The sequence below is a fragment of the Drosophila sulfurigaster genome, chromosome X (assembly GCF_023558435.1).
Source record: "Drosophila sulfurigaster albostrigata strain 15112-1811.04 chromosome X, ASM2355843v2, whole genome shotgun sequence".
In the NCBI taxonomy this organism is placed as follows: domain Eukaryota; kingdom Metazoa; phylum Arthropoda; class Insecta; order Diptera; family Drosophilidae; genus Drosophila; species Drosophila sulfurigaster.
The window spans coordinates 14,058,783-14,081,471 of NC_084885.1; the positions used below are offsets into that span (position 1 = coordinate 14,058,783).

Below are 22,689 nucleotides of genomic sequence, written 5' to 3' on the forward strand. Positions count from 1 at the left end.
ATCTTGCAGCGCAAACATTTTCAATTTCAATTCTTGATTAATCATAATAAATTTGCTAATATTCATTTGTTAGATTTATTTATTTTCTTCTTTTTTTTTGTTATACTTGCAGTTATTTTTTTCTTTCCTTTTTCGTGTGTAGTTTCTTTGAGCTTTGATTGTCTGTCAGCTGCAAGCACGCTGCCCCCCTCCACCCACTTCATTCATTCATTTCATCATTGCTAAGACATTGACTTATTAGATTAATGTTAAGCTTACGATTAATGTAGATTTCTTTTCGTATCGTTCAACAAAACAGTTTGTTGATCTAATTACATGCATGTGTGTAGGGTGTAGGGTAAATATTTAAAACAAAATTTTCCCATGGAAGCTAACAAAAATAGATTACATTCACATTCACATTCACATTGACGTTCACATTGACGTTCACGTTCACGTTCACATTTCACATTTAGTTTAAACATTTACATACAATAATTATAACGCAACAGTGGCTAAATTACACATTACACATTACACATTCTACAATATGTGTGTAAATATTATTACTACGACGATACGCTAGTGTTTTTCTTTTGTTACTCTCTGCTGTCTCCTTGCAAACTTTATTTATTTACTTTTTTTTTGTATTTTTTTTATTTAACTTTTATTGTCAGCAATTCTTTTTTTTTTCTTTTCAACAAAGCGTATTATTTAGTTAAAAGACACACAAATAAAAAAAAGGAAAAAAAAAAATTATGCTAAAAGCTAACAGCTAACGGTAATTACATGCTTGCCATCTCTGTCGCACACACAAACACAGATACGCATACGGACGGACAGAGTGCTATGCATCGCTGTGTGTGTGTGTGTGTGTGTGTGTGTGGGCCACACTGCCTGCTAAAACAATACATACGGAAGATAGACTCGCATTATTATTGTTAATTAAACTAAGCCTTACAATGTCAACAGCTCTTAGATACTTATTAAGCCTATTCGCCTTTTATTTTATTTATGTTTATTTTGCGTAATCCTGTGTGTGTGTGTGAGTTTGTGTTTGTTAGTGTGTGTGTGTGTGTGTGTTTTCCATTAACATTTACATTAGACACTCATATACGTTATGCGTAGTATGTTTATATAGTACATATGTATATATATATTTGTTTTTTTTTTTTATATATAGTTGATATATATATATATATCCATGTATTATACATTCAGTCAATTTATTGCAACAAAACACATTTATTTATATATAGTACTTTCTGTTTGTTTTTTCTATATAAAAACGAAGTTAAAGGCTCTCGAAAATCGCAAGCAAAACTTTTACTTTCACTTTCACTTTGTATAACATCGAGTACATGTAAATCGTTTCGAAATTTATTTTCCAGTTTAAAAGCTCTCTTCTGTCATTTTTTTTTCTTGTTCTTTTAAATATATATTAATATATATATATATTCATTTTTAATAGTAGATTTTCGTTTATTTTAAAATCAGGGCAAAATTTGTTTTTAAAAACTATTCTTTGAGCTTGCAGGTTGAGATTCTGGCACCCGAAAACGGAAATAACTTTACAAAAAACTGAGCCTGCTTTTCTGTACAATCAAAAAAACTAAATTACAATTTATGAATACACAAAAAAAAAATGTATATATAGAACACGTATAAAAAAGTATTGAAAAAGTGCCAAAGGCGTTGTATAAAAAAAAGCTAAAATATGCTAGTTACATATACATCATATATATATATATAGGTATATATAAAGGGCTAAAGCTAGTTAGGGGAGAGCGGGGTAGGGGAATGAGGGTCTGGGATAGAGTAGAGTACTTAAGTGGAGCGTTAGCAACCATTTGGTTTTATTTGTAATCGATTTAATAGTTCTTTAGGTGGCTGCAACTTGATTTCTTTTTTGTTTTTTTTTTTTTTTTTTGTTGTGTACATCATCAGCTACATCACATACATCTCTGCGTAGTTATATATCTGTGTGTGTGTGTGTATATATATATAGATAGTTATGTATGTTTGCTGCATTTTGGTGCACACATGCAACACTCTAATACAATTGCAAATTTATGGTTGTGTGTGTCTGTGTGTGTGTGTGTATGTGTGTGTGTGCTTTGTCATCTCGTGTTGTGTGTGTGCTTCAATGCCTGCCGCGTGGTAATCTGATGGGTATATGCGGATATCATGTATCCTCCAATGCACCGATGGCATACTGCTTGTTGTTGTTGTTGCCGTTGTGCATCAGCTTCTTCTTATTCTCGTTGTGGTTGTTGTTGTTGTAGTTAGACGGCAGCTGCTTTATCGTTATGACATCCTTTGGCTTTTGTTTTGACTGCAACAGCTGCTCCTGTTCCTGTTCCTGCTCTTGCTCTTGTTCCTCCTGTTGTTGTTGTTGTTGTATTTGTTGTTGTTGTTGTTGTAGTTCCTGCTCCAGATCCTGTTCAGCCGCTTGAAGTTGTTGTTGTTGTTGTTGTTGTTGCTCTGGCATTTTATTGATATTCTTGTTGTTGTCGCTGTTCTTGTCAATGGCATTATCTTCATTATTATGATTATTGTTGTTGTTGTTGTTGTTGGTATTATCTGTCTCATCTGGCTTGGTATCCATCTGCAGCACTTGCTTCGCTTTACTTTCCCACAGCATGCGGTTGGCTTTTAGCTACAATATTTCATCGAGAGAAATAGAGAAAGAGAGAGAGAAAGAGAGAGAGAGAGAGACACAAATGAGTAATGGCAAAAATACACCCACCACATAACACAACAGCTTGGCATTATGCTACTTAATATCATAAAAATCCATATGCACACACATACATATACATATGTATGTATATACTGTATATATATTAGTATGTGTTTACACGTATTCTCGCCTCTCAATGCATAAAACGTAATTCAAGCGTTCTACTAGATGCCAATGCCCGCTGGTGTCCCATTATTTATAAGCTGTCATTATTTGTTGTTGTTGCTGTTGCTGTCGCTGTTGTCGCTGTTGTTGTTGTGCATATTAACCAATGGACATTGTAAACATTCGCCCCTCCGCCCCTCTGCCTTTGGCCCCGCATCATAATTGTGATCATTATGCATGCAAACAGCAGATGCACATTAAGTGTAAATGCAACGCGTGTTGCACACAGCCAACAACAATTTTCGGGGCATAATTATATTATATGCTCTTGCCACAAAATGCACCATGCATAATGCTTGCTGCAACACACACACACACACACACATCGAATCAAATCTTCGCTAATTCTAAGCGACATTTTATGCCGCCTCCGAAACACGATTTGACGTTAATTGCGAATGAAACCTCTTTTGGGGTCGCGAGGGTCGCTTCATTTATCATAATTTTGATAAGCTACAAAATTCCCATTGATTAATGATGCAGCTGCTCTGATTCCTTTGCAATTTAAACGCTAAATAAATGATACAACATTTGTGGCCTAAGAACAAAATTTCAATTCAAAAGATAAAAAGAAAAATAAATAAAGAATTTTTCAGCTATTTTCATTGCAATTTAAACGCTAAAAAACAACTTTAGTTTGACTTTTTGCCAAACAAAAAAATACAACTTTAAAGAATATTGCAAATCTTTTCATGGCAAATTAAACGCTTAATAAATGATCCAACATTTAACTAACATTTAATTTAACTGATAGGCTGAAGCTTTAATACAATTTTTGGATTTAAAAAAAGAAAGAATTTTGCAGCAGTTTTTATTAAACACTAAATTAAACACTAAAATAATGATTGGCCTAAGTAAAATTTTACATTTATGTATATGCTAAGCGGAACATTTAATTTGACCTTTTGGCATATTTAAACAGGCTTGCAGATATGGATACATAAAAGTATAGTGTTCACAATTTGTATATAAAAAAATATATTATAGATTTTTGGCTTAAGTAACATTTCAGATTTGAATGAAATGTATAAATTAAATGAAATTAAATGTATATATAAAACAAGAATATTGCAACTCTTTTAATTTTAATTTGCAATTTCAATGATAAGCTGATAAGCGTTAATTTGACTTTTAGCTCTTTTAAATAAAGCAAGAAAAAAAAAAGATTTTGCAATGATTACACATTTGGCTCCTAAGTAAAATTTGAAAATTAAATCGTAGGCTGCAGCCTCAAATTGACTTTTTGCTAAACAATCCAGACTTATATGAAATTTGAATATTGCCCACAAAAGTATGCTACATTTTTTTGTTTGTTGGTTGCTTGCTTAGCTAAGCAAAGTGCAAATTCAAATTTGTTTATTCAAAATGCTAGTTTTCTATGCGAATCCTTTGTGATAATCCTAAAAAGTCGCATAAAACACAAAACTACATAGAATATACATGTATGAATTTATGTATTGTGGCAAAAGGGGAGAGGAAAAGTGAAAATCATTTGCATTTTCGGCATGCACACACAATTGATTTCACATTACGGGCAAAACGCAACTGTGAACTGTGATTGCACAGAGTCGCGGCGCAAAAGATAAACTTCCACTAAATTGGCCAGCTCAATTAATTTTTAATTTTTGCATTTTGTCGATAGCATATTAAAATGCCAAAAAAAAAAAAACAAAAACAAAAAACAAAAAAGAAAGTTATGCATTTGCAACACGATATTAAATTTTGTTCGGTTCCGTGTTGCTTTGGGCTGATGGGCAAAAAGGTAATTTATTAAAAATATTTGCAATTAACATAAATTACGCGCATAAAATAAAATTGGCGGCATTTCAATTGATTATAATTGCCTTTGATGCTACAACAGCAGCTGGAAGAGCAAAAAGAGGAGGAGGAGGCGGAAGAGTACGAAGAGAATGAACAAATAGACAAATCGACGCACGTTGGGCGCCCTGCGGATAGTAAACGCCAGCTGGAGGCGGGTGTGAACAAGGGAGGAGTGGAGGAGGTGGCACATGCAACTCGAGGCTCTTTGTGTGTTTGCCGTTCTGTTGTTGGCATTTCAATTGCGCATATGTACACGACATGCGAGTGCTAACGGGGGGCGGGGTTGAGGAGGAGCTGTGAGAGAGAGCGAGTGGAAGAAGGGGGGCAGGGGGCAGGGGGAGACTGGGTGCGAGTCTCTGTTGTGTTTGCAGGCGTATCTCTCGCTTGTTGGAAGCTTAAATTGGCATTTATGGCGAGCTGCTATGCAACCTTCTCTCTCTCTCTCTCTCTTCTTCTCTCTTTCCCCCCACTACTCACAGACACACACGCACACACTCAACCAGCTGTGTATAGCGAATTTGGAGCTGTCAGGTTGTTGGTACAAACAGCAATTGCAGTTGTGACAGCAAACGTGGCGCAACGTGACAGCATCGAAAAATCAAAGTTGCAGTCAAATGCGAGTTGAGGCACAACTCGCTTTTAACCGCCCCACTGCACCGCAGCGCCACCTGGAGGGCAACATCAGCAGCAGCAACATTCACAGCAATAGCAACAGCAACAGCAGCTGCTGCTTGTCAGTTGCTTGCAATTTTAATTTATGAGCAGTCCTCGAGCAAATGTCGCCCCAACTAATGGGCAATGCGACAGGTCGACGACGACGACGACAGCGACAGCATCACAGCAATGGCAACCGCATCAGCACTTGGCTGTCCCCCACTCGTTGCCACTCCACAACTGCACTTGGCATTCAAGCAGCCAGTCAGCCAGTCATTCAGTCAGTCAGTCGCCAGCTCAACTCATCGCAACTCGACTCAACTCAACTCAACTCGACTGCGCGCTCAGAGCTCTGCTCTAATTAATTAGCCGCTAATTTAACGCGCCGTGTAAAGCGGCGACAGCGAAAGGACTTCACAGGATGTGCACTGCTTGCTGCCACGCCCCGTCCCCGTTCCCTGCCCCACGCCCCTTGCATTCCTTTGGCCAGCTGCATGTAAATTAAGCGTCGCTTCTTTACTTTTGCGCTGTTTCTTTTGCTCAGTTCTTTTCTTTTTTTTTTTTCTTTGTTATTTAACAGTTTAGCCTTTGTAGCCATTTTTTCTCTAGTTTTTGTTGTTTTCTTTTATCAAATCAGCAATTATTAATATTAAATTAACCCAAGTTAAATTGCATTAAGACAGGACATTTGTTTAAAACACTAACAAAAGCTGCTCTCAAAGTTTACAGCTGCATTTTCAAATTTCTACGCAAAGTTTTCTTTCGCGGAGCCAGTTGAGAAATCTTTTGCTTGCCATCAAAAAAAAAAAGTAGAAATTTGTGTAGTTTCTCGCGAGTTTTCCGCTAGTTGAATTTGTTGTTTAATATTTGCTTTCGACTTTTCAAATACTTGTAAACTTTCGTTTATTAAGTGCCATAACAAACTGAGAGAGAGGCTCTAAGAATACAAAATTAATATTATTTTTAAATGAATACTGAAATCTATACTGAATTTAGAATTTAACAAAATTAACCAAGAATTCAAAATCAATAATAATAATAATTAAATTCTTTGTTAATCTAGTATTAAACTAGAAATTGTTCTTTATTGATTTTTATAGCATCGAAAACTTCAGCTGCATTATTATTATGAACATTGAAGTTTTATTCTTATTTCAATTCTAAATCAAATATTCTAGTTGAATTCCCAATTGAAAAAGAATTAAATTCAAAAATTAAAAATTGAATATGACATTAATTATTGTACTTAGAATTTGATACTGATATTATGAATTAAGAAATTAAATTGAATATTGTGTTTAAATTGAAATATTACTAATTAAATTAGAAAATCAATATAATTATTCAATGAGAATTTCATACTGAATTTACTAAGAAATAAAAATCAATCACTTAAATAAATTGGATTGCAATGATTATTAATTAATTAACTTGTTTGTCAATTGTTGCTGCCTTTAAAATCAATTTAATTACTTCATTAGAAAATGACACTGAATTTAAAAGGAAAATTTTGTTTAAAGTGAGATAATAATAATTACAATATTTATTAAAATAATGCAGTAAGAGTTGTTGATGGTTAGGAAATGAATTAAATTAGAAAATTCAACTGCATTATGATTTTTCATAGAGCTACTAAATAATGAAAATCATTGTTATTATATTTATAATGAAGTTGAACTTGCTGATGTTTAAAAAATAAATATCATTAATTACAAATTGAAGCTGCATTTAACTCAATTTGAATTTAGAAAATTAACATCATTATTTAATATGAAATTGATTATTAAATTGAATTAAATGAATAACAATCTAATTGCAAAGATCAACAAAATAATGGAACTGAAATATGTGATATTTAAAATAAATATAATTACTTAATTGATAATTGAATTAGAGTTTAGAAAATAAATACAACATAATTATTTAATAAGAACTTGGCATTAAATTTATAATTCAACTAGAATTGCTAATTTGACTCGAATTAAATTAAAAATGAATTTTATGTTTAAATTGAATAATATATAGTAATTATTTTGTTAGATATTGAAACTGAATTTGAAATATTGCATTTATAATATTGAATTGCGAAAATAACCTAAACAACGCAGCTAAAGTTGCTTAAATAAACATTTAACTAGAATTTAACTAAGATTTGCAAAAACAAATGCCAATTAAATTGCAATGCAGTTAAAAGTTGTGAATGTTCAACAAGAAAAATAAAGAAAAATCAATATAATTGCAATAATTGAAAAGAGATTATAGCAATTACTTTTCGCTGCGCTCTTCAACTGAATGAAATGAGCTTTGAGCTTATGGCTTATAGTTGACTATTGGCTCTTGGCTCTTGGTTGTGTTGCTGTAAACAATCGCAGCACTGAAAATCGCTCTCGACATGCCCCAATATGTCCTTGACAGCGGCGACTGTTGAATGCAATATGTATTTAGAGCAGCAGACAATTGATGGGATGGCTTCTAGTTGGCAAGCTGGCTGTGAAGCTGGCTGGCTGGGAATAGAGAGTGCCACTTGTGCACAACAATTGAGATGGCTCAATTCATATTTATTTTATAAGCTGGCCCCAGAAAGTATGCTACAAATTTTGTTGTATTCTCATTGATTTTCAAATGGCAACAGAGAGACAGCGAAAGAGGGCGAGAGAGAGAGAAAGAGGGTGAGAGAGAGAGAGAGGGAGAATGAAAGATAGAGAGAGAGAGAGAGAGAGAGAGAGGGAGACAAATGGTTTGTGCCTGGCAATATGTTGATCAAATTGGCTAAAGCCGAGCACGAAGCAGAGACAAAATAGAAAATAAGTATGCAGAATGCGAGTCACACACACACACACACACACACACACACACAGAGGCACTTTTGCAACAGGCAAATGAGCATGCAACCAAACTAAGTGCTTGCCGCCATTGTTTTTGCCAGCCAAACGTGCCCCAAGCTGTGTGTATCTAAAATCCATTTCAAGCGGGGCAAATTTCGTTCTTCCTATTCTCCATTTTTTTTTGTTTTCTTTTTTTTGCTCATAGTGTACATCATTATCATTGTCATCGATATGATTCTACTCTGTGTTCGCATGCTAACTCCGTGTGTGTGTGTGTGTGTGTGTGTGTATGACCCCCAGGGAGTGCAACCCCCTCTTTTGCCCCTTTCCATCCATCAACAACAATGCTAACAACAGCGACAGCGATACGAACCCATGTTAAAGTGGCTGAAAAAAAGAATAATACGAGAGAGAGCAAGAAAAAACAAGGAAAATACGTAACAAAGTAGAAAAAAATGAAGAAAATATATACAAAATGCAAAGTGCAAAAAAAAGGTGAGTGCAAGAAACAAACAAACAAACAAAACATTACAAAAAAAAAATTAAAAAAAAAATTACAAAACATATACAAAATCATGTGTAACAAGTATGCAATAGTATACAGCATGCTCGACTAGCAAACACCCTCTAAATACCAAAATAAATATTATACAAATTTATATACAAAATATCGAGTTAAACTAAGACGAATAATTGCCAAAAATATGCTAAAAATTTCACTTCTTTACACACTCTGAGGTTTACAGGATATCTCTAGCTTAACCCTTACTTAATACCCATAAAAAAAACTTTATATTAATATTTGTGTTAGTTACAATTTGTCTACTAGTATTATTACTACTATTGCCACTACATATACCCTGTAAATACCCTATAAAAGTGCATTATAATGCTGTTCTGCATATACCCTGTAAATACCCTATAAAAGTGCACTGCATGTGCCCTCTAAATACCCTAAGAAACGTGCGTTTTAGTGTTAACACAAAGTGACAAATGGTATTATTTTCATGATAAAAAATTACGTATGCGACATGTGTGCAATGTGATAAATTTGAAATTGTTGCTGCTGCTGCTGTTTGAACGGACATTTACAGGGTATGCGGTGCAAGGACACAATGCTGCATCTACGAATATGGCTGAAATGCGTTGCCACAAAGCAAAAGTTCAAAATATGGCAATGACAGAAGCCAGCAGCAGCAGCAGCAGCAGAAGCAGCGACTGGCAGCAGCAGCAACTGCAATTGCAGCAACAACCACAGCAACAGCAACAGCAGTGACAGCAACAGCAACAACAGCAATGAACAGCGGGTTGCATGAAACCGAAGCACACACAAAAATGACAATGAAGATGGCAACACAAAATTGGAGCGACAACAAAAGGGATGGGCGCCATGTTGAATGCTTTTGGGGATATCCGGATCGGCGTGGCACGAAAAAGAGGATGAACGGTGGGAAGGAGGGGAGTGGAGGAGGGGAATGAACAGCGTGTCGCGGTTGTTGTCTTTGTGTGTTTGTGCTGCAGCATTGCATTGCATTGCTGTCTGCCCGATTGACTGTCTCTGACCTGCCCCAAAATGTGTCTGACTCGACTTGCCTCGACTCGACTCGACTCCACTCGTCTCATTTCGTTTCGTTGTTACTTTTGGCCCTGCCTCAATGGGATTGCCTTACCCACGTTACCCCGCCTGCCTGTCGTGTCTGTCTGAATGTTTGTTGCACATACCTTAGATGTATTGTCCTGCACCCATGCATCTGGCTTACCGTAGTCCGGGGGATTCGCATACGGATCGTAGCCCAGCACGGATAGCATGGGCGCTATGTTGGCCATATCGTGCACCACATCGCTCGGTATTTGGTCGACCCACTTGGACAGCGCCTCCAGATTGACCGGCTTGATAACCTGATCCGACGACCTTTCCACCCTGTTGATGTTCATATGTTCATGTTGTGCACACAATTTCCAATTAGTTAATGCTGCTTTGCCATCGCCTTCGACTGACTTTTGTTGTTATACTCACTTGGACAACGGCACTCCATTGGGCTTATTAATAAATTCCTCATGATGCAGCACAGCTTCGTTCCATGGCACATCCAAGAATTTCAAGATTTTTCGCATCCATTCCTCTGGATGCAGCACCAACTGCTCGTAGTAAACCTTTTGAAGACACAAAGAACATTCCCATTGTTATTAAGTCGAGAGTGCATACTACTTGTATAAGTGTGTGCTTAAGGCATTCTTATTTTGAACAGCGCTGTAAGCATTGCAATTTTCATCACCAGAACTTCATTTTTATCTTATTTTGAACTGCAATTATTGCTGCAATTACTTTGCAGAAATTATTAAGTCGATTCAGAAAATGGTTATTTTAATTACTGTTGCAAAATTGCACATTGACCATTTCATTTTACGTGCTCAGCAATTTATGTTTTCATTACGCTTGCTAATCTACTAACGAGTTGTTTCATAGAAAGCAGGGTTGTCACCTGACTCAAAAATAAATATACAAAAGCTAATTCACTTTGGACTTTAACTTTCTTTTTAGTTAACAAATTTGCCCACAAATTAGTTTATGTTTGAAGATTTGCCTTATAGAAAGCAGGGTTGTCACCTTACTCAAAGGTAAATATACAAAAGCTAATTTATTTGGACTTTAACTTTTTTATTAGTTATCAAAATTGCCCACAAATTAGTTTCTGTTTGAAGATTTGCCTTATAGAAAGCAGGGTTGTCACCTGACTCAAAGGTAAATATACAAAAGCTAATTTATTTGGACTTTAACTTTTAACTTTCTTATTAGTTAACAAGATTGCCCACAAATTAGTTTATGTTTGCAGATTTGCCTTATAGAAAGCAGGGTTGTCACCTGACTCAAAGGTAAATATACAAAAGCTAATTTACTTTGACTTTAACTTTTAACTTTCTTTTTAGCTAACAAAATTGCCAACAAATTAGTTTATGTTTGAAGATTTGCTTCATAGAAAGCAGGGTTGCCACCTGACCTTAAGGTATCTATGCAGGATATATGTATATTTAATTTCCTCTAAAGCTAATTTATTCTAAGTTTAACTTGTTTTTAACAACCAATTTATGTTTGAAACAGGGTTGCCACCCGTTTTTAAGGTAACCAAGCAATCACAACTTGATTAAAGTTGAAGCTATTTGAGCAGTTAAAATTGCAAGCTAATAAATGTCATTTTTTGATTAGCAATTTATGTTTAAAGACTTGCTAATTAGTAAGCAGGGTAGTCACCTGTTGACTAAGCGAGAAATACAGAAATATACTCTTGTTAAGCTTAAGCTATTTTTGTAAATAATGTCAACAAACTTGTTTTTTTTTTAAATAATAATTTATATTCAAAGACTGTTTTAATGAGAAGCAGGGTTGCCACCTTATTTCACTCGAAAAACTGTGAAATCATTTATAGTTTTTAAAAATAATATCTATTGCTTTAAGCAAATTTCATCTATAAAATATTTCTGTATTTCAAAAAGAACTCTTAAGTGAGCTGCCAGGGTTGCTGCCTACCTAAAAGCTACGTGTGCTACGTTCAGCATGCAATTAATGCATCTTAACAAATTATGATTTGTATTCCAGCGAGTGCATTTTGTTTGCATCCGAATGCAATTACACAGTTATTGCAGACAGTATTCACATGGGAGTGAATAGGGTTGCCACCTCAGCTGTACTTGTCTCGACAAGCGAATGCCTGTTAGTGATTTTTGCTTTTAAATGCAATTACATGCTTGTGTTATTTTTGTTTTTTTTTTTTGCCATTTGGTATGAAATGAAAATGAAAAATAAACGCGGCGGCGTCAGGGTTGCCACCCCACCGGGGCAACAACAACAACAACAACTCACCATCATGCAGCGCTCCTTGCCGATGTCACGGCACTGCTCGTGCATCAGCTCGATGGCATGGTTCCACTTCTCCATGCACTGACGATAGCTGGCCAAATCGAAGCCGGTGATTGTCACCTTGCGGGATATAATCGAATGAACCGTCGCCCGTCCATCGCGCACCATGAATAGGAATTTCGCCTGTAAGTGTATGTGTGTGGAAAACATATAGAAACGATGTAGAGAAAGAAGAAGAGTTGCTCGTACTTACGTTGGGAAATAGCTCGATAACATAGGAACCCATTTTGAGTGTGAGCGGATCCTTGTTACACAGACGCGGCGCCGGTTCGCCATGTTTCGCAATGATTTCGAGGCAGAACTGGGCGATGGCGCTATTCATGACCTCCTTGGTGATGCCCGCCTCCTGCAGTCGCAGCGACTCCTTCGCGGACTTGAGCCAATGCGAGCGCAGCTGCAGAATGCGCGGAATGACGCGCGTCTCCTGCCCGCAGCTAAATGGATGATACCGATGAGAAAAAGACAAAGAGAGAGAGAGAGAGAGAGAGAGAAATAGAGACATATAGCAAAACAATGGCGGAAGCATGAAGCGAAGGTACAACATACTGAGAAAAATTACGTGCTAAAAACTTGAAACAAAATTGCAATTTGAAAAAGTTCTTGAAACAAGTTTCCATTCTCAATTATCATTTTGAGATTACAAATAAAGACATGAAACGTTATTTAAGAAAGAAATTCTTTTGTATATTTTGTACTCTATGGTATATTTTTAATGTATTACCATATCAATATACCAATTATAGCCTTTGGTATATTAATTTGTGTATATTAAAGGAATAAAATGCTAAATAAGTAGCGGATAGCTCAAAGTTGAGCACACTCTATTGTAGCTTTACTTGTTTGTTCTTTAAAAGAATTCTTGAAACAAGATTTCTATCTTTGATAGTCATAAAAAATCTTTTTTTAATTTGTAAAATTTGTCAAGATTCAAAAAATTTGTTCATGGTCATAAAAATAAAAATACCACCGTATTTGGATCTAACAAAAAATGATTTTTTGATTTCTTTTAAACAATCTAAGTTCAAGAATTTTATCCTTATATGCGCTTGTTTTTTCGGGATTCAATTTTGACATATTTGCAATAAGAAAATATTTAAAAAATGTCAAATTAGAGTTATTGTAAAATTTGTTCTTTGATTTAAGAATTTATCTGCTTTAATCATGTAAAGATTGAAGATTTTTTTCTATTTAGCACGTGTTTTTCTTGTAGTGTAGTTTAAGCTGTCAAGTGGTTGGTAGCGGGAGAATGGCGAGAAACAGTAGCAATTGTAGCAGGATGTGGGATATGCTGCAATGGGAGGAAAGCGGGATACCAGGATACCAGGATACTAGGATATGGAGTGCTCGTTGTCGTATGTTGCATGAGATGCCATGTTACAAAATGGAGAACAACACAATGATGTTTGATATCGCATTGCTTTCGCTTTGGCTTTGGATACGGCTTTGGCGCAAACGGATGTCGCATGTTGCCGCTGCCACCGCCTCCGACGTCGTCGCCCCAAAACCATGTTGCAGCCTGTTGCCTTGTTTCGGTGCCTGTTGCAGCTGGTTGGTTGGTTGGTTGGTTGGTTGGCTGGCTGGCTGTTTGTCTGTGTGTGTTTTTTGTGGGCCTCTCGCTAATGCATTCGGCCAAATGGAAAAGGTTACTCGCGACTCAACTCAATTCAGCTCAACTCAATTTCAATTTCAATTCCAATTCCAACTACAACTCAAACATGCTAGCATAAAATCGAAATTGCGAAATTGCTTGTCGCGTTTTCGGGTTTTCTTCATTCACTCCTGCCTCCGCTCCTCTCTTAACAGCACTTAAAGCACGTTGAGAGACGAGGAGGCACAAAATGTGGAGGCTTTAATCAGTGAGCCATGCTGGCCTCCACAGTTGATTTGTTTCCCAGCGTCATTTAATTTGCAAATTAACAGCGTTAAATATGGAGCTGTAAATGAAGCTTAACTCATTTCTCCTTCCCTTTTTCTACTTTTTTGATTTTTGTATTTTTTTTTTTTTTTGGTGTTTTCTTAGCTTAAGCAATGTACTCAAGATTGCTGAGGCAGATAAATCGATTAATCGATTATGCAACTGTGCAGAAATCTTGTGGAAATCCTTTGCCTTGTAGTCGTTGATTTGCAAATTGAATTAATTTCGAGTGGCAACAGTTGAAGTTAAAGTTATGATGCCCAAATTAAATGCTCTAAATGCAGAGCCTAATTATGAATGTGATTCATTAGGCATTTACACAAAATATAATTCATAATTCAAGCATTCTATAATTGCTTTTACAAAATGAACTAGTATTTGCAATCTAGTTTAACTTAATTGGAATTGAATTACATCAAAATATTTCATTAGCATTTATGTATATTTTAAGCAAGCGCTCAGAAGTATGCTACACTTTTTCTCAAATATGTGCAACAGTCATTAAGTATTTATACAAAAGAAAATGAATAAGTCAAGTCTGCAAAAATAATCGAACAATTGCAATTGAAATTGAAATTGCAATTACAGTTAAGATGTGAAATATTTGAACTGAACTTTGCAACTTAAGGGATGCTCCCATAAATATGCAACACTTTTGCTCTTTTTAACTGAGTGCAATTATAAGTGTATTATTATACATACAAAAGAACATCAATAATTTGGACATTGCAAAATTATTCAATAGTTACTATACGTAATTTTCTCAATTGAAATTCTCAAAATATTCGCTGAGCTGTCTATTTTTGGGCTACACTTTTGTTTCAAAGATGTGTTGCATTATTCATATTATTCAAGCAAGTATTTATAGAAAATAATATGCAGACATTATTACCATTACTCTGGCATTGATGAAAATATATAGCAGTTACTTTCTCAATCGAAATCGAGCTCGACAGCAAAATATTTGATGAGCTTTGCTATTTTAAGCGAGCGCTCAAAAGTATGCTACACTTTTGCAATGCAGCAAATTTGCTATTTGCAGCTTGGATTACAATTAGTTAAACGTCCTTTGATACTATGCGAAATGTATTTGCAGTGCGACACATTAGCAAGCTAACATCCCACTTCTCCCCGTCCCCCTTTACAATCAAACCCCTTCACATAGCTGGAGTGTCCTGTGCTAATCTGCCATCTGCTGCGAAGCCTTTGAGTGCATGAGTCACAAAGTTGTCTCGTTGCCGTTGCCATTGCTGTCGAGTCGAGTCGAGAGTCGAGGTCAGAGAGTACAAGGGTGCTCTCTCTCCCTCTCCCTTTCCCTCTCTCTCCCTTTCTCTTTGGCAAATATATATAATCTTGGGAGCTATTACATGCGCGTGTTTTATATGCAAATCGGACGAACAAAAGCTAACGAGGCCATCGCAAAAAAAAAAAAAAAGATGAAAAAAATAAACGTGAAAAGAAAACCGAAGCAAAAACAACACTGAAGCAATCTACATAGGAGACGCGTTGGATCTACAGATGGAGCTGGGAGATGTATCTGTAAATGGTGGCACAAATTTAACTAAATACATTGCTGCCGCGATGCCGCTGCTGCGATGCCACGCTGCAGCGCCGGAAGTAAGTTTTTAAATAGCGGAAATTGTGCTGTGCAGCAAAACTCAAGAGGAGAGAGAAAGGACCAAAAAAAAAAAACCTGGCATTCACTGCTGTCGACAGGCTAGCGCAAAGACCACGATTCAGGACTCTCGACAGACAGTTTTAGAGCCAAGAGCCACAAGTCAGAACTGACAAAAAAAAAATGTATGTACATACATATATAGCATGTATATAAAAAGAGAAAGCGAAATTGTTAATAAAATAAGCAGGGAAAAGCTTTAAACTCATTGCTCACCCCGCTGCTCTCTCTCTCCCTCCCTCACCCCCCCGCCACCGTCCATCGCTTTGTCTACTCACTCACATCTGGCTGCACAAAGGACGAAAAATTCGTGGCTAATTACTCATGCGTAACGAAAACTTAATAATCTAATTCATTCTCTGACAGTTACGTTCGTCCTCCACACGCAGCAAAAAAGCGTTAGACAGTGACAGCAGAAACAGAGAAAGAGACAGAGACAGAAAGAGAGAGAGAGAGAGAGAGAGAGAGAGAGAGAGAGAGAGAGAGAGAGAGAGAGAGAGAGAATGAGGCTGGGACGTGGAGAGATACCCAATTGGCCAAACGATGAATCCAACCATCCATCATGTCATATAATAAACATCTCTGCTCTCCTCTTCTCGTCTCTCGTTTCCTCTCCTATTTATTTCAAAAGTTTCGACCTAAGCACAGCTCTTTTTTTACACACACACACGCATACATTTTTTGTATACACACATCAACACACACAGGCATGTTTATTACGTGTTTTGTGCAGTTTCCTACAAATTAGCTCAACATCTGATTGGCATGATCCATTTCCACATCTGCTTATCGATTACATCATCAGCATAAGGTGTCACATTTCAAATTAATTATGCCTCGTTTGCTAAATGTTACGTATACGCAGCGTTTGTTTTTGCCAAGCTATCTATATATACATATGTAGTAATTATGTTGGATGCTGCATTGAAACCTAGGAAATGCGGTGCATCATTTATTTTTGGAAACTTCTTTTGGTTTTTGCATCTCCATATTTGGTTAGCATATATGTTACATATTTCGCTTCAATTAGAGTTATGGTCTAGCTATTTGTTAACCGTTGAGACTTGACAATTATTTCGAGTTTACATTAATTAAAGAACAGTTGCTTTTGACAAAAAAAACTTGTTTTTTTTATATCAATCGCAGTTTTTGGAATATAGTTAAAATAATTGCAGTCAAGTTACAATAAAAAACAAGCACACAAATTTTAATGAATTAAAGTTATTCTTCAACACAAATGAAATGAGAAATTTTAGAAAAAAAAGTTGGAATAATTGTACTTGAGCTACATTTCAATAAGAAAAAAAATAAACAAATACGTAAATAATACAGTTAAAAGCACAGATCGTAATTATTAAAAGATTAATTTGATATATTACGATTGTTATCATATTCATTTGATAAAAATACTAAAATATTGCGAAGGCAATATTTGGTATTTTGATATAGTACTACATTCTAAGTATACCATCGAGTACAAAATATACCAAATTGTCAGCCAAAGCAGCTGAGATTATAATTAAAAAACACAAACCGCAATTACTTGATTTGATTTGAAATATCATGAAATAATGATTATATATTGTTCTCTAATAAAGAGATTGTTCATTAATAAAGATGAATGTTGACTAAGTTCAAACAAAATTATAAGTGATCACAATTTTGAAAAAAAAAAAAATATTAAAAACAAAAGAATGAATGCGCAACGAATTGAAGAATTGTTATAATCGAAGAATAACATTTCACTTTGACATAAAGATAAATTATCATTGTAGAACTCGTGGCTTATCTTCAAGTCTTTTATTAAAAAACAAGTAAAGCAAAGCAAATGTAAATAAATTGTGAAAAAACAAATTATTATTATAGAACAAGTAAATGAATGAAATGCAACTAAACTGTTAAAGATAAATTATTATTATATACACGGAGTAAAAATAGTGAAATGCAACTAAATTGTGAACAGCACTTTATGTCAATAAATAATTTCAATGCAATGGATATTTATGGTGATCAAAAGATGCAAAATTGTAGATTAAACGTCAAACAAATTTGCGAATATTGAAAAGGATATGGCACAACTTCCTCTTAATGCAATCAATCAACAATATTTTTGTGTGAGACGAAAGTTGTGGCTGGCATATGTAAATATCAAACAGGTTGTATGAATTACACGTATGTACTCATACTATATATATAGTTGGATGACAATAGAGGAGCAAAGGGGGGAGGGGGGTGATAAGAAGGAGCAGAAGGCTGGCGGAAACGGAAATGAGAAGGTGGCTTATGGATAAAAAGAACTTACCGCACATCGGGATGAGCATCGAGCATGGCGCGCATTAATGTCGTACCAGATCTGGGCACACCGCCTATGAATATTAATGGCATCTCACGGTTGTATGAATAGACGCGTTGATTGTCATCTGTGACGTATTTCTGGATAAAGTGGGCGTGGCACACAGCAGCAACGGGCAACGGGCGACGAACAGGAAAAGAAAAAAAAAATGAAATTAAATTAGAAAAAAAAATACGTTGTAGGCAAAAAATTACGTGGCTCCCAGTTGTTGACGACAACGTCAACGACAAGGACGACGACGACGACGATGATAATGATAATGACGATAATTATGAAGCAGCTGGGGAAGTGGGAGTGAACTTTTGGCTGGCTGGCTGGCTGGCGGCAGGTGGCAGATGGCAGGATAACGGATGTCGGGTGCCACAGGAAGGTGACGTTGATGCCAACTGAATTTGCGTAGGCTAAAAAAAAAACAACACACCCACACACACACACACCTGTCTGCCACACTATGCAAGTGTATGTGTGTGTGTGTGTGTGCTTTGTGTGTGAAAGAGCTGAGTTGCCCCTTAACCTTTGGCGCGCGCGCCTGTCGCATTAATGTCAATTTAAAAGGATTTGCCTACGCAGATTGTGAAAAAAAAAGGAAAAGCGCCTCACTCTCGAGTATATCTTGAGCCCCCATATAATACGCAATGCTTAAAAACGCTGCCTCATTGTGGTAAAATTTGCGTGAAAATTTCCTAAGCAGAAGATCCGATAAAAGCAACCAAATTAATATTCGAGGCGTGAGATTTGCCAGCTGGCCATAAAAAAAAAAACCAAACCAAAACAAAAAAACCGCTTTCGATTAGTCAGCGATCGATTGGAGATAACTTGTATATATGCCATATGCCCAGTTGCCCACTTAATGTATGTGCTCTCACTCTCAGCTCTTATCACTTGGTCAATAAAAAAAAAGTGATAAGAACGCAGCAGAGAAAGAGAGGGGAAGGGGTGAAGGAAGTGAAAACAGACACAAAGTGCTGCGACCTAATAATATTGATCACAGCCAAAGTCGCTTGAAAATTCGAAATTCTTGTGCACAATTCGATAAATAAATAATGATAAAATACGGACTGATCTTACACCTAAAAATAATGTTGAATGGTGTGACAAAAAAATCGATATTTATAGCTATTCAATTATCAGTTACTTAGGCAGCAAATTAAGTGGAGCGTAAGAGAGAAATTTATAATGAAATTGAAATTATATAATATATTTTTAATTTTAGTGTACACTGCTATTTCAATGAACATATTTTTATATTATTCATATTTGCTGAAATATGGAATTCCTCAACATTCAAAAATGTTTAAATTATTTATAGCTAAACACACTAAGCTGTTAACTAAATTTTGCCTCAAGGTTGCGATTATAATAACTTTTTTTAAGGGCGTAGTTCGTAGCACTGCTATTTCAAAATTTCTATATAGTATATAGTATCTACATGAGCATATATATATATATATATATCTATATTTTTTAAAAGCTGACTTATGATTTTTAACTGACATAATTTATGGCAAGAAATATGAAACTGCTTTTGGTAAAAGACAAAAAATGCTATACAAAATTTCCACAATTTTATTTTGCAGCTATAGCCAAAACTCTGCATATAAATAGATATGTTATATACATATATATTTTTTAAAAAGACATTTCATATTAAATTGCCAATTGCCGAAATATGAAATTTCTTTAATAAATGCAAAAAAAAGTGGCTTATAAAACAGAATTTTCATATTGAGTAATAAGTGAAATAATGTCTGCAATTTGTGTGGATTACAAAAGGTGATTGTGGCATTTAATTGTTTGTCATGTTAAAGAGCTTAAATCAACATTAACTCTGAGATATCATATTGAATTGCTTTTACTTATATAATGTCATATAACGTTGCTATGGTAAAGGCAAACAATTTGTAAGAAACGTAAGGTGTCTTTTTTGATAATTGCATTTTGCAGCTATTTTGGATTAAAGCAAAGCAGTGTGGTACTTAAACATACTGAAAGCTATATTTGGTGTATTTATATAGTACTACAATCAATTAAGACCCATAATAAAGAGGCTTTTTATCCCATATACAAGAATTTTTTAAAATCGCGACTCTAGCTTTAAAGTTACGCTTGCTATTCGATTTACAAATTTTAAACAAACATAACAAGTGCCGCCGTAAAAAATTATAGCTCTATCTCTTATAATTTCTGAGATCTAGGGGTTCACACGGACGGACGGACAGACAGACGGACTTTGTTATATCGTTGCGGCTGTTAACGGTGATCATAAGTTCGGAGATGCCTTCTTCTGTCTGTTAAATACATTTCCTGGATGTACAATGTTATAATAACCTTCTACCCTATGAGTAGCGGATAAATTGATGAGACTGTGAAAATATCCACATTAATATGTTATGTTATGTGTTATTAAAGTCAATTGCCAATATTTACTGTAAGAAATATAAATTAAAGTTGCTTTGGCAAACAATTCTTTACAGTATTGAATTTACATGTAGTATCTTTGACGTATCTGAATTATGATATTCAAATAGCCAAACTCAATTTTATTTTGGGTGTCTGGAAATTTGTGTTGATTAAAAGAGAAAATGTGTGCATCTGAATAAACTATAAGACAAATAAATTGGAGACTGAAATAACATAAATTTATGAATTGCAATTGCCAATATTTATGGAAAAGAAATAAAAAGTTGCCTTGGCAAAAGCAAAAGCAAACACAAAAGAAAAAAATCTGAATATTCGTTTTTGGTTGGTGAAATAAACGAAATGATGCCTGAATTTTGTGTTGATTACAAGAGGCGTTGCTTGCATTTAATTGCTGCCAAGTTGCTGCAGCAGCAATAAAAATAATCATTTTAATAATAAATATGGTTTGCAATTAAGTTGCAATTGATTTAATCACAACTTATTGCTGATGTGAGCAAGTGAGTCGCAATTGAAAGTGTTGGAAGCGTTGTATGTGTGTGCAATCAATTGATAAGCATTCGAAATTGTATTGATTTGTGCTTATCAAGTGTTTGCGTGTATATTAAATTATTAAATTCACATTATGCATAGAACGGAATAACAAAACGCTGAGCTGCAGCCAGCCATTTGATACGGAACAATATTAAATGTGAAGCCTGGCTGCCTAATTGATTTGCCTCGTGTTGTGTTGTGTTGTGTTCAATGGGAGAAGCAGGAGGAACACATCAATGAATTACTCTGCACACACACAGAGCACACACACACTCTTGGCCATTAAGTGCTTAACACGTTGTGTTGTCTGTACAGTGCAGCTTGGCTAAAAGCAACCGTTTTGGCTGTGAAAATTGATACGTGGCCAATTGATTTGATTTCCTTCTTTGCTTTTGCTGCTCTCGATGCGAAATTCTTTTCGAGTATCCGGGGCCAACAATCTAATTCTCTCTGCTGTCCAAGCAAAGGGAAGACAGAACCGCAGAACGGAAGAGGGACGGAACGAGGGGGGTTGGGGGGTGGCATAATAAGAACTGTTAGTCCCGATGGCATTTGGCCAACTAATGTTTACAAAATGGTGTTCGACCATCCGATAACCAGCAAATCCCCCAATGACTTTGCATGGCTTGCGGTTAGGTCAGCGTGTGCAGTCAACATGAAATTAGTTATCCTGAATCTCCAGAGAGCGAGAGAGAGAGAGAGAAAGGGAGAGCAAGCGATTGGTTGTTGCCACAATTTGATTTATCATTGCAATCGTCGCCTGGTCAGCGCGTTCATTTCTAACTAACATGGCCGCAAGTGTAAATAAACTTCAACTACATCTTTCCCCTCTTCACACACACACACTCTCTCTCTCTCACTCTGGCCTTTGGCTTGTTTATTTGTCCACTTACCTCTACGTGCACCATTTGCGATGCCAAATCGTTTGTGGCATCCAGCTTGAAGAGACAGTTGGGTCGCAACTCGGTGAATTTGAATAGGAACATGGTGACAACAATTATGGCAAACAGCACCCAAAGGGTGACCTTCTTATTGCGATATGGCAGCCGCATCTTTATCTAGTATATATCTGTATATATATCTCTCTCTCTCTCTCTGTCTCTCGCTCTGGAACTGCCTTCGATTTTGTGCGATTTCAATCAAGTCAAGCCAAAGCCACTCGACCGAGCTGTCCTGTCTATTTGTTTAGCCTTTTATCGATTGATGCCACCTTCTTTTTACACTGATGACTGACTTTTGCAACCGTTGTGTTGCACACAGAGCTTAAATATGTAAATTGGTTTCTTCACAAAAATTTTGTGTGTAGTTTTGCGCCTCTCTGCTGCTGTTTACACTTAGATGCCTTTGCTTTGACTATCCTGCTGCTCTTGTTCCTTTTGCTGCTGTTTATGACGTTGATTGCTTTGCATTTCCTTGGCTTTTGTTTGCAGTCAAGCTTCGTTATTCTGTGTTTTTTTTTGTTCACAGAGTTTTTGTTTCACTGACTCGCGCTGCGGTCAGTTTTGCTGCACAAAATTTTCAATTTTAACTTTGCTTCCGTTTTCACGTTTCCACTTTTCCACGTTTTACGTTTATTATTTTTATGCGCCGCTTATCGCTTCCGTTGTTGTATAGAGTTCTTCTTGGTTAGCTCTCTGTGCTGTGCTGTGCTGTTTTTATTGCATTTTAAACATATTTACTTAGGCAAATTA

At 35.8% G+C, this 22,689-nt stretch overlaps 1 protein-coding gene across 2 annotated transcripts; it reads right to left on the reverse strand.

Moving 5' to 3' along the window:
- Nucleotides 1-30: 30 nt before the first annotated feature.
- Nucleotides 31-22,057, reverse strand: LOC133849364 (protein-tyrosine sulfotransferase). 2 transcript variants are annotated; one of them, XM_062285397.1, is made up of 7 exons: nucleotides 21,892-22,057; nucleotides 17,996-18,126; nucleotides 12,297-12,537; nucleotides 12,047-12,226; nucleotides 10,205-10,341; nucleotides 9,910-10,108; nucleotides 31-2,638 (listed from the first exon to the last, which is right to left on the reverse strand). In XM_062285397.1, exons 1-7 carry the CDS (start codon nucleotides 22,048-22,050, stop codon nucleotides 2,165-2,167), a joined length of 1,521 nt encoding a protein of 506 aa, XP_062141381.1. In that variant the 5' UTR covers nucleotides 22,051-22,057; the 3' UTR covers nucleotides 31-2,164. The 2 variants fall into 2 exon arrangements, with proteins under 2 accessions (XP_062141381.1, XP_062141382.1); XM_062285398.1 differs by having other exon boundaries at nucleotides 2,481-2,638; nucleotides 9,948-10,108.
- Between the last annotated feature and the right edge of the window lie 632 nt (nucleotides 22,058-22,689).